The 12,183-nt window shown below is 36.0% G+C and overlaps 1 protein-coding gene across 1 annotated transcript in view; it reads left to right on the top strand.

The window, feature by feature from the left end:
* Positions 1-2,444: 2,444 nt before the first annotated feature.
* LOC145782767 (WD repeat-containing protein 19-like) overlaps positions 2,445-12,183 on the top strand; it is a 34,604-nt gene continuing 24,865 nt past the window's right edge. The window contains exons 1-13 of the mRNA XM_082594528.1: positions 2,445-2,563; positions 4,064-4,224; positions 4,600-4,778; positions 5,657-5,802; positions 6,544-6,657; positions 7,273-7,467; positions 8,028-8,190; positions 8,806-8,923; positions 9,343-9,512; positions 9,863-9,969; positions 10,546-10,668; positions 11,521-11,654; positions 11,997-12,160. Coding sequence (XP_082450654.1) covers positions 2,558-2,563; positions 4,064-4,224; positions 4,600-4,778; positions 5,657-5,802; positions 6,544-6,657; positions 7,273-7,467; positions 8,028-8,190; positions 8,806-8,923; positions 9,343-9,512; positions 9,863-9,969; positions 10,546-10,668; positions 11,521-11,654; positions 11,997-12,160 — 1,780 coding nt within the window. The 5' untranslated portion in view covers positions 2,445-2,557. The remainder of the gene's footprint in view (positions 2,564-4,063; positions 4,225-4,599; positions 4,779-5,656; positions 5,803-6,543; positions 6,658-7,272; positions 7,468-8,027; positions 8,191-8,805; positions 8,924-9,342; positions 9,513-9,862; positions 9,970-10,545; positions 10,669-11,520; positions 11,655-11,996; positions 12,161-12,183) is intronic.

Here is a 12,183-nt window from a genome sequence, read left to right as displayed (position 1 = left end):
GAATGCACCACCAACTTCGGACTAACGTTTTTTTTTTTCAGCGTGTTTAGTCATGTGAAAAGGAATGAGATGGAAATAATCAAAGATGTACGTATGCGCCGCAAATTCTACGCCGCATACTTGCGACGTAGACTTTTTGTTTACGCTAACGCTTGCGGCCACATTTTTTTGGATAGTTTGCGCTTGAGGCTACGCCGTAAAGTTTTCGCGGATTTTTAGCGCATAGCATCAACGCATACTTTTTAATGTATTTTTTCGCTACAACACGCCAATACCTTCCAGCGTTGCAGTTGAAAGAATGTTTTCAATGGGCAAAGACATATTGAAACCAAAACACAGCAAAATGTCAGATGAACACTTTCAGGTGCTTGTGTTTCTTCATGAAAATTCAAAATAAACTTGTTTGTTTCGAGTGGTTTATACCGTGTGAATGTTTTGCACCTAGCAAACGAAATTAGTTTGCGCTTGTGTATGCGCTGACCGCTGATGCTGACACCGCCAACTTTTTTTACAAGTTACGTTGACGCATACGGCGTATGATTTTTCGAACGTTTGCGTTTACGCTGACGGCGTCAATATTTTTTGTATGCGCGTACATCACTGGAAATAATGTCATAAAATCTCGATAGTAAATAGCTTCACATGATAGAGTTTGGTTTATCGATTTTATTTGGTATAACGTTCATGCTTTAAATCAATTAAATCAGAAAAGTTGTGCTATTGCTCCTGAAATATTAAAGATGTTGATTTGGTCGTTGGATGTTTATTGACCTGTAGCGTTGACAAAAATAGTCTAGGCTCCGGGAAATATTTTTTGTTGCGAGATGATTTTTTTGGGGGATGGCTTGAAAACATACCAACGCTTCATGGGCTATTTCTGAAAGTAGTATATTAATTTTGCATCCATGTATGCGTCTGTTTTTTTTTTTCAAAGACAACTTTGCATTTTAGAAAACAGCTCTGTAGATTGTTGACAACACCTTTTTTTAAACCTTGCGGATGGAAAAAACGCTGTTTGATAAAAATTATGAAAACATGGTCATTAGGCTGTCATTCATCACTACATGTGTGCTTCTCTTTGTTTTTGTTTTATTTTTTGCTGTTTTTTGTTCATGATTTTCTGTTCAGGCACGATTTAAACCTTTCGAGGTTTTGCCACCTTTTCTCGTTCATTAACTATATCGACATTTAGTAGGCTATTATCGAGTAGGTAGGCTTAGTAGGCATTATCGAGTTAGTAGGCTTAGTAGGCATTATCGACAATTAGTAGGCTAATATCTTTTTCGCCCCGGAGGCGTTAATAACGAAAAATAAAATGATTGCTTGATTGAGATGAAATTGAAGACCAACTTTTGTTTTGCAGTTTGTAGATCGCGATGTTAAACTTGTAAACATTACTCATAATTTCGTGCAGCATATTATTTTTTTAATTGTTGCAACCGTGTAAAGACTTTTTACTTTTGTTTCTTGTTTCGTCTTCAAGCAAGTCATTGTGTCTGCTTTTAATCGTTCTACCATTTTATAGATTCTTGCTGTGTTACGAAAAAGTATATTAGGCTATTGTTTCAGGTGATTAGAAATAAAATCAAATTTGACTGAATCGTTTTTCGTTTGTTGAAAAAAAAGCCTGTGCAAAGTAATACTGTTTTGTTTTGTGTTATTTTTGTATGTAGAATTGGATTGGGGATATCTTTCTTCTTCAATGAATTTTTAGCATTCGTCTCAATTATTTTTATGCAATTATTTGTTATTTGTTATTGCAAAGCCTTGGCTACTTGGTTATATTTTATTTTGCGCCTCTTAGTGTTTGAAAAAACGTCATTGGCAACGGTGTAAATGCCACCGAAAACTCAAATAAAATAAAACAAATAAATTTTCTTTTGCTTGGTACAATAGTGGTTGAAGGCTGGCCTGCGATGCTAGGATTTGCTCGTTTTGTGGTAACTTTAAAAACTTATTGAGAAAATGATTAAGCTACTATACTTTTTAAACTTTTAGATGAAGTACAGACTACAGTAAGTCATTAGTAGTTTAGTTCAGTTTGTTTTTATTTCTGACCATCACAACGAAAAAACAATATATGACAAACATAGCAGGGGTCTAGAAAACATAGTAGAGGTCTAGTAGGCTACGTATATGGAGTTAATGCCAAGATTAGATTTTAGATCAACTCAGCTGTATATAAAGATTAGACTAATCCTCCACACTTCAAGTTTTTGAAAAACTTACGTAAGCCTTGTTATGTTCAAAACACTACAAACTGGCACACGTTTTTTGCTAATTTTCCAGTTCTTCAATTTAAGAACTGTGTCGGTTACCATCCTTGTCTTCTGATATAGGCTAGCATTATATTTTTTATTTAGATTTCTTTGGGCACAAGCATGCCAAATGTCACTGTAGGCTAAACATCATCAAAGAAGTAATCTGTAATTTTCGACCTGCGTAGGTTTACAGTTACTTGATGGAAATTGATTATCATTTCAAATAGAACACACTGACTTAAATATTTATGAAAACTGATTTTTATCATTCTGTTTGAAAGGATCATTTCACCATTATGCAGGTGAATATATTTTGTATCATTTGAAGTAACTATTATGTCTTTAATTTGGATTATTGTCATCAAAATGTAAATTGGGCTCGTGATAGAGTAGCCTAGACCTAGTGCAATGATTATATGTGTTATGCAATTATTGCCTACAATGCAAAGTACAATCGCAGAGTTTTAAATGATTTTATTTTTTATTAGAAAACCTGGTAGAGTTAACATAATTTATAGCCCACAGTTTTAGTATTATTATTTCGCAAATCGACATTAAAATATTGTAATTTTTCATTGATAACTGCCTTGTTAACATTTCACTTTTCTTTCCATTGGGATACTTACAATACTGATATTACATAGCTATTTACTTTTGCGGCATGTGCATCACTGTTGATACCAACTGTTAAGATCAATGAAGTTATCATCTTTATTATTTTGTTTACTGTATATATATAATTGAAGGATGAATAAGCACTTTGCTTTGCAGCATCTCATATGTTATTAGTATTATTATAATTACAGTTCTTAGGCCTACACCATTTCTATTAAAGGCAAAGTTTGTGTTCTCATTACTAATGACCATTTTAATTAATACTAATGTTTTAATTACCTAATGACCATTTACTTGCTAAGAAGCCAAAGCTTACCATACATCACAAGTATTATCTCAATTGATTATTTAAATCAGCCATGTGCTATGGAATGAAAGATTTCTACCTGTTACAAGGATATTAGAGCGGATGCAACCTAATTCGTACCATGAACAATTTGTATCGTCAGTTCGTACCTTGAAAAGTACGAAAGAAAAAAATAAAAAATGCTGAAGTCGCTGATCGCAGTTTCCGCAAACATTTCAAAATTTTCTGCAAACAAACAAAAACTCTTAGGATCATTACCAGAAATTTTAAAATGTTTGCGGAAACTCCGATCAACCCTAACCCTTTTAAAATGTTTGCAGAAACACTGATCAACCCTAACCCTTTTAAAATGTTTGCGGAAACTGCGATCAGCTACTTCTGCAAACTCTTAGAATCATTACCGCAAATTTTAAAATGTTTGCGGAAAAACGAAAGCTGCAATCAGCGACTTCGGCTTTGTTCTATTTTTTTCAGTTTGTTTGTTTGCGGAAACACCCTTACCAATTTAAAATGTTTGCGGAAACTGCGATCAGCGACTTCGCCAAACTCTTAGGATCATTACTGGAAATTTTAAAATGTTTGCGGAAACTGCGGAAAAACGGAAACTGCGATCATCGATGTTCTATATTTTTCTCTCGATCTTTTCATTTTGTTTGTTTGCAGATACCGCTAACCGATATTCTGATACCCTAACCCTTTTAAAATGTTTGCGGAAACTGCGATCAGCGACTTCGGCATTTTTTATTTTTTTCTCTCGATCTTTTCAAGGTACGAACTGACGGTACGAATTGTTCATGGTACGAATTAGGTTGCACCCTATTAGAGCTTTTAAACATTTAACTCACAAAAGATTAAAACAATTATAATTTTTTGTTTAAAGCGCATGTTCAGTTTAAAGGAGCGGATTCATGGCTCAGAATCTCCTCTGCATTTTCGTTGGCAACAGACCTTGGGAAATTATATTGCAACTGCTGGGCAAGACCATGTTGTACGAGTGTGGGATCGACATGGTCAGATTGAAGAGGAAATTCATCTTCCTGGGTATTTTGTATTAGTTCTCTGATATTTTTATGCCATAAAGGAATAGATCACTTCTTATAATTATTAAAATTGGTTGTTTTGTGAAATTTTTATTTGTTCTTTTTTGCCCAGAGGGTTTTCTTTGTCATGAATTCATTACTTGCTAGCCCATTCGTTCAAAATATTGACTGTATTGTGAAGAAAGTGACCTTTTGCCCTAAGCTAATATATGCAGTTAAGAAATAAAAGCAAAGACATTTAGGCATGTGTTTGTGTCAAAATGATTTAGATTTGTATTTAATGTTAAATGATATAGCCTACCTGACTTACTGAAAAGTTTAATCACCAAATTGGTTTTGTTTTTTTCTAAAAATTTACATCATATATTCTTTGTAGAAATTTTGTGGGCATGGAATGGGATAAAGACGGAGATGTTCTCTGTGTTGTTTGTGAGAAAAGTAACATGATGTTTATGTGGGACGCCAATCTAAGGAAAGTAATAAAAATAGACAGTGGTGCCAAAGACTCGATCACATTTTTGTCATGGTCGAAGACTGCTTTGCATCTGGCACTTGGTGAGAATACTGGTGTTTTTACTTTTGATTATATATGTTATTTTTGTGTACGTATGCAAATATTTTTTGAGATGGTGCAAACTAATACGAAGCCCTAAAATTAAAGTAGTGAAAAAGAGTTGGACACATGTAATATTGTAAAGCAGATGCTACTGCCATAAGTGAACACCAAGAACATGTATAATTGTATATAGACGGGTTGATAACGGACACCAGAAAGTTATGTATACTTATGTTATTAATATAAGTGAACTGGTGTATTGTACAAAATGCTTGATCACTGCATACCTATTTATTCTTGATTTTTATTGACAGCTCTTGCAAGGAAACTATATAAATATCTGTTATCATGATGAGTTCATAGCTTGCCTAAATGCCTAAACTGTCAAAAAGTATTTTAATTAAAGTTTTTGTTTACATTAATTTTTTTTTAAGTAGACTTCACTACTATTAATTAATACCAATAAAAATTAATAAAACTGTCATCAAAAAGCTAACTTGGCTCTCTGAACAGAAAAGTAATTGTAATGTGTTAAAAACACTAATTACCTCTCACCTCTCTGTTTGTGTTTGCATAGGTAACTTGCTTTTTAGAGTCTGTGATCAACCGTTGGAAACTAAATTTCATGCATTAAATAATTAATGAATGTTCTACCAAGGCGTGTATTAAGTACACTGTAGATTTTGTCAAAGTAGGGAGAGACCAAACAAAAATTTTTTTTTTAAATGTAAATATTGAAATCTTGTGTGTGCTATTTTCTTGTTTGTTTATTGTTTTTTAAAACAAACACAGTTGTATTGTTTGTAATTGTGTTTAACTATTCCATATTTCTGTTTGTTTTTACACAATTTGTTGACATGGTATAGTTTGTTTTCAGGCTCTACAAAGGGAAATCTTATTTTGTATGACCACAAAGTTGGTCGCAAGGTGCCTGTGCTCGGCAAGCACAACAAGAAGATCATTTGTGGCTGCTGGAGCCAAGAAAATATATTAGCTCTTGGTGGATCAGATAACATGATCACAGTGAGTTACTGTGTTGAATTGTCATAAAATTGTTGCTAAGATATTATTTGTCGTATGCTGTGAAGAAGTAAATGGTTTCAACTTGTTCACATCGCAAGCTAATTTAAAGCAATAAACATGTACGTGCTTTGATGAACCTTTAAGACAATTTATTAATGTTACAAAGCAATGTATTACTCTCAGCTGTATATCTTTAACTGCGATTAAAGTGTACCTATATAATTAATTAATTATGCTTTTCGTTTTTAATTCGCTATAATATATGCTTTGTATTTATTGCGTGCACGATCAGTAGTCGTTTCGATTCGTTAAGTATGCCGTAACTGTACCAATCTTTAAAAAAAAACTTTGTTTTATCTAAGATGTGTGTTTGACTCCTTGGTGTAAAATTTTCACTGTTGTGTTGTTTCAAACTTAAGTATTATAAATATAATATATATCGTATCTCAACAATCTAAAAGGATGGAAAAGCAGTAAAAATAAGTTCAAAAACAATTTTCCTTTTTTCCTTGGAGAAGAATAAGTTCTTCTCCAAGGAAAATTTTACTTGCATTGGCAGTCACCCAGCCAGCGAAATCGACGTGTTTTACATTGATTCACCGTCTTCCGTTTTAAATCAATTTAAAAAAGACGTCAACGTTATCAGTTCTAAATCAATGTAAAAAAGACCGATTTTATTTGCTGGGTACTACTCTAATGCTACTCGTTTTTTAATCGTAATTTTACTGTCACTTTGGTCAGGTCAGCGACGTTAGTGGCAAAACCTTGAATCATTTCTCTGTGCGCGACCATCCCAGCTTGATCCAGTTCTCCGAAATGAAGGAAACAGCGAAGACAGAATCCCTACAAAACACGGTATTATATGTGTAGTAGTTTGTGGTTTTATCAGAAAGTGCTTTGGTGGACTCGTCGTCCCACGCATCACCACATATGCCGTTTTTGATGAACTACAGTGCAATAAATCTCGCGCTTTCGTTATCCGCAGTGTTTTTGGCTGTTTACTTGATTCGTTTCAACACTGACAAAAGTGTTGCTCATATTCTACTACTGGCCCACTTTCGGACCATGCGTTTTAACATTAATTATTATACAGTAGTTACTCGTGATTGTGAAGAGCAATGTTAAGCTTGTATTTAAGCCTTGAAAAAAGCTGTTGACTAAATCCAAGGATTTGGTTAGATCCTAACGATTCTGCTACCAAATGCGATATATTTAAATGAAGCAGACACTCTGGAAGTTGTTAAAAAATTTCTATCTCAAACAAGTTGCAGTTTAAATCCTAGTATAGCATCATCATTCATCACTTGTTTGTTTGCATTGTCGAATACAAAATCCCAGGCAACTTACTTATTCAGCACATGCAGTACATGAAAACTTTGACCTGAGATACCATCTAATATGGTAGTTTCAAACTGACATTGCATGGCATTAACTTACATCTGTTATCATATCTGTCACTGACCTCATCAGGTTAGCCTCGTTGTTGGAAAGAAGACGTTGTTTTTCTACAAAATGTACGACCCTGACAACGTCATCGAGTTGGCTTTCCAGCCACGGTACGGGAAGATTGAGGCGTATCAGTGGTACGGAGACGGTTACATTATGATCGGGTTCTCAAATGGTTTCTTCGTCGTTATATCGACTCATGCAAAAGAAATCGGTCATGTAAGTTTGTTGTAATTTCTTTTCCTTATCCAGGCTTTGTACCGGTGGTTGAAGATTTAGCTTATGGGGCCGAGAAGGGAAGGAAGCCAATCTTTGTGTCATTAAGTATCCTGACACCAAGGACAGAGCCGTATGCTCTTGAGCGGTGTCAACCCGGCGCCCTTTCGAGCGCCGTACAAGAGCTATAACCACTCGGCTATATATAGCCGACTGTTGTAATTGACAGTCGTAAGGTGCCCAATACCCAAGTTACATATTGCTGGCTTGGAATGTTTTATTGAGCTGTTGCTACTTATTTATTTTCGATATGCTGACAACTACATGCCTTCTGGGAACATTTGTTCTTTTCAGGCGTTGCAAAACAAACACCAAACAAGCATCAGATAATGCAAATGCTTGTCATTGCGATGTGTGGTATATTTTCAAAAATTGCAGTGCAACCTTGCATTTGTCACAATACACAAGTTATGCATGTTTCGCTGTGCGTGCGAACGCGTGACTTCGTCTATAGTTTATCCATAATTGAGATGAGCAAACAGAAGCTTATGAATATTTTAAAGGAATTATTTCAAGTTCGCAACCACCACGACTACCTGTCATCCATCGCCATATCGCCTGCATTGAACTACGCCGCTTCTTGTGGTGACACGAGTATTCGTATCCATGACTTGAGGGAACTTGCCGAAATCAACGCCATCATAAACCTGCAAGATGAGCCCAAAGGTGACGTCGCCGAACCTGAAAGCTTAGTCGGGTTTACTTGTTACCCGCTACCGTTAAATGTTTTGTGTTTTTTAAAGAAAATGCTTGAATTTAGAGTCAATCTAAATTAAAGTATAGCGCCCAAAATGTAGATACGAAACTCATAGTTAAGCATTTGTTTTGTTTATGAACAATATTCTTAGAGGAAAGTAAATAATAATAACAATTTGTAGACTGTTAAAAGTTGAAATGTGTTCAATTTTTTTACTGAAACCCAAACAGTAAAAGTTGCTATTTTACATCATTTTGACGATTGGCATTGCATCGGCAACAACTTTGCCAGTCGTTGAAATGATGTAAAAATAGCAACTTTTGGTGTCCGAGAAGTCTCTTTGCTAAGAAGTGATCGCAAAAAGACATTAACGATGATTCCAACGCCTGTACAACAAACCGGAGTCTTGTGAAAGTGACAAGGTATAAATATCGACAATATTATGAAACACTTTAGCATTGCAACCTTATTAGTAAAAAAGCCATAATTCGAATTGAGCTAACGTTTGTATTGGTCATCCTTATAACGTTAAGTTTACAAATTATGGTGAAGTTTTTAGACAGGAAAGACTTTCTTGTTATCAGGATTAAAAGAAATTGAATGGACGGCGGATGGTCAACTCCTCGCTGTGTCCACTGCACGTGGAGGACTTCACTGCTACCTCACAAAGCTGCCCATGTTAGGTGACACCTGTGGGACTAAGTAAGTATCGAACGTCATCATTTCTTGTCTTATTGTGTATGAAACATTAGCAGAGATCAACATTGAACTAGCAAATCCGGTTTTTTTCGCTTAGATTTAGCGACGTCGTTGTGTGTTGTACTGAAGTAGCGGTAATAAAAATAAGTGTTTTTGTCGTATTCAAGTCTTTCCCGGTAGTTGAAGATTTAGATTAAGTGGACGGGAAAGGAAGGAAGCCAATCTTTGTGACCACGTTTCGCCATGTCACAGACACAGCCGCATGCTCTTGAGCGGTATCGACCCGATGCCCTTTCGTGTGTTGTAAAAAGGCTTTCTCCATACAGCCGACATTTTGTGTGCTGTACTGAGTGTACACTACAATATTGTACACTCTTGAAATAGAATAAATTTTATTTTTTTACCAAGCCCTATGCTTTCAGAATTGCTTATCTGACGTCATTACTCGAGGTGACAGTGATGAACAATGTTGAAGATGAACCACCCGTCACCGTGTCCATCGATGTAGAGCCGACGTTTATCGCCTGCGGCCCATATCACATTGCAATTGGGATGAACAATCGGGCGTGGTTTTACTTCCTCTCCGACACAGGTCAGTGTCGGATGGCAAGCATGTTAGGTTGTTGTTGAAAAGTATTGTTGATTTATAATTTAAGCATAATGAAACATTAGGCTAAATACCATGGGACCAAAATACAAAAAATTCTTTACAAGATGGATGAAAGAAAACTGATTCGAAATTCATAGAATCTCTTCAATCTTTTTAAAATGATCTTCTTCTTTAAAGCGTAAAAGGAAAGAAAACCTTCTCAATTTTACACATTTGGTCATTTGTTATTTGCTTGTGAACAGAAATTCGAACGTTATAAAAGCAATGCTATACTTATTTCGCAAACAGCAGAAGGATTATTAGGAATTGTTTCAATTTGTTTGGATTTCCAGAGACTCAAAAAACACGCGACCGTGAATACCTTGGAACAATTCAAAGCATGAGCTTGAACGGAGACTATGCTGCAGTGTTGTTTGAGGGAAAAGTGCAACTTCATATGGTTTGTTTTGTGCGATATGCTGCTTGTATTTAACTGTTAAACAAAGCTGACAGGTTGCATAGTATTTTTTTTACCAATACTAGTGCTGTCTGAAGCATTGAGTTGCAATCGCAACGGTTGTTTTCCCCAATCGGTTGCTTTAATTGTTCGAGTATGTAATACGCATAATGTGTAGCGCCTTGTTGCTGTATCATTTTGGATTCCTTTTTTTATGTGTAAAAAAATTGTTAGGTAAGTATGTATCAGACTTAACGGTGGGATACCGTAGCGGATGAGGTGTTAGCTTTCCAATAATGCAAACCTGGTTCGACTTCCGGCTTCGGCGAGTTGTTGGTAAACACTGCTCACCTCTACCCAAAAGTGTAATAAATTGGGTGGGCGTAGTTGCAGAAGGTAAGGCTGCCAGGAGAAAGGAACTGCCAACCCTGCTTTCGTCAGTGCCGAAGATCTAGCGTAATGAGAACCTTATCTCATTCCCCGAAGCTGAGTGACTGGGTGTGGGACAACCTTTACATAAGATTTAATTGCTCATCGTATGATCGTATTAAAGTCAATTTCTGGAGTGTTTATTGTCAGGTTGACCAAGGTTTACACGCCTCTGTTGAAGAAAGGGAAGCAAAGTTATTTCCTGAACGCGAAGAAACTGGAAAAATAACATGCTCTACTCTGACAAACGAATTTCTCATCTACGGCACTGCTGTAAGTTGCACGATTCAAATTTCCGTCATTTGTAGCCTTTATAGAAAGGTTTTATACTTTTAGGGGTTTATGAGTGCAATATAAATGGACCACGTCAAACAGTGACGTAGCTGGAAAGACAATCTTAAGGGGGGCGATAGAAACGGTTGAGAGGGAGCAAATATTTTAATGTTTGAAATAAAGAGTTTGTGTAGAAATTAATATAGCTACTGAATGCAGCCAAACATTTATAAAATCTCATCCCACATGTAATACAATGTCATCAAGTCGTTGTCATACTATTAAAAACCCATTTTATGGGAGGGGGGCGATTGCTCCCCCAAACTCTCCGTAGGTACGTCCCTAACATCAAATATGACATGCGGGTAGTTGTTACAAACTATACCACAGTTCAGTGTTTTAGTACGAACAAGGCAATTACAGGTGACTCTTTAAATCTGTTTGTATCATTGGTGGTTTATGCAATGTAGCTCATCTGTAGCCTACTCGTTTGAAGTGTCTCTTCTGATGGTTGTACTTTCATAATAAGTGATCCAATAACAACAGAAGTTGTTAATCACACCATGGAACTCTGGATTGAAATTTGGTAGACTTACAGAGCTTACTAACCTGACTTTAAAAAAATACATACTTTTGAAACTGGACAATGAATTGACTGTGGCCAAGTTATGATAGTTTACCTTTGTCAATATTTAGGGTTTTTTATACCGTTGTCTCTGCTACATCTGTTTGTGGCCCAACTTGTTAGTTTAGCCCAACACCTCCGCTGTTAGGCTAAAAACAAGGAATTTGCACTAGATAGATTAATTGTAACTACTCCCATCTTCGATTCCATCACTCGTGTTGTCACAGAATGGGTCCCTCCACTTCTTCTTTATTGAAGATTGGGTCCAAGTGAACACCTACCGACATTCCACCGGTATCCGAAGCATTCACCCGGACAGCAGCGGCAGCCATGTTGCTTTTATCGACGACAAAGGAGAAGGGTAAAAAATGCACTCACGCTTGTAGTTTGATAAATGTAATTGGCATGATATCTCCAGCTGTCTACTGCAGTGCAAGTTTCCAAGTTTGTTTTGACGGTTGAGTAACACAACCGTATGTTAAAACATTGACAACTGTGTTGAAAAAGGCAAACTCATTGAAAATAGCATTTTAAATGTTGTATCGTCGTAGAAATAAAATGTCTTCCACAAATAACATTCGACAAATTGTCACTGTCTTTTTTGCTAAAAAGTGCTCTTTTTTTCTGATATTTTTTTGCTTTCTCTCATAACAAACGACTAAGACTTCAACCACAGCATGCTGATCAACGTGTTACTTTCCAGGGTCATATATAATCCTGTTAACGACCAGACCTTCGTCATTCCAAACCTGCCCGCCAACTCTCGAGGTCTCTTATGGGAGAACAATCCCTTCGACAAAGGGGTTTTTGTTGTCTATGACGAAAGAACTATTTCCACATACATATTTTGCAGAGAATCAATTAAAGGTAGAAAAAATATTAGTTCAATA

Source organism: Aplidium turbinatum, chromosome 14 (genome assembly GCF_918807975.1).
Source record: "Aplidium turbinatum chromosome 14, kaAplTurb1.1, whole genome shotgun sequence".
In the NCBI taxonomy this organism is placed as follows: domain Eukaryota; kingdom Metazoa; phylum Chordata; class Ascidiacea; order Aplousobranchia; family Polyclinidae; genus Aplidium; species Aplidium turbinatum.
Note: the sequence above shows the minus strand (reverse complement) of the source record. Positions and strands in the feature narration are given on the sequence as shown.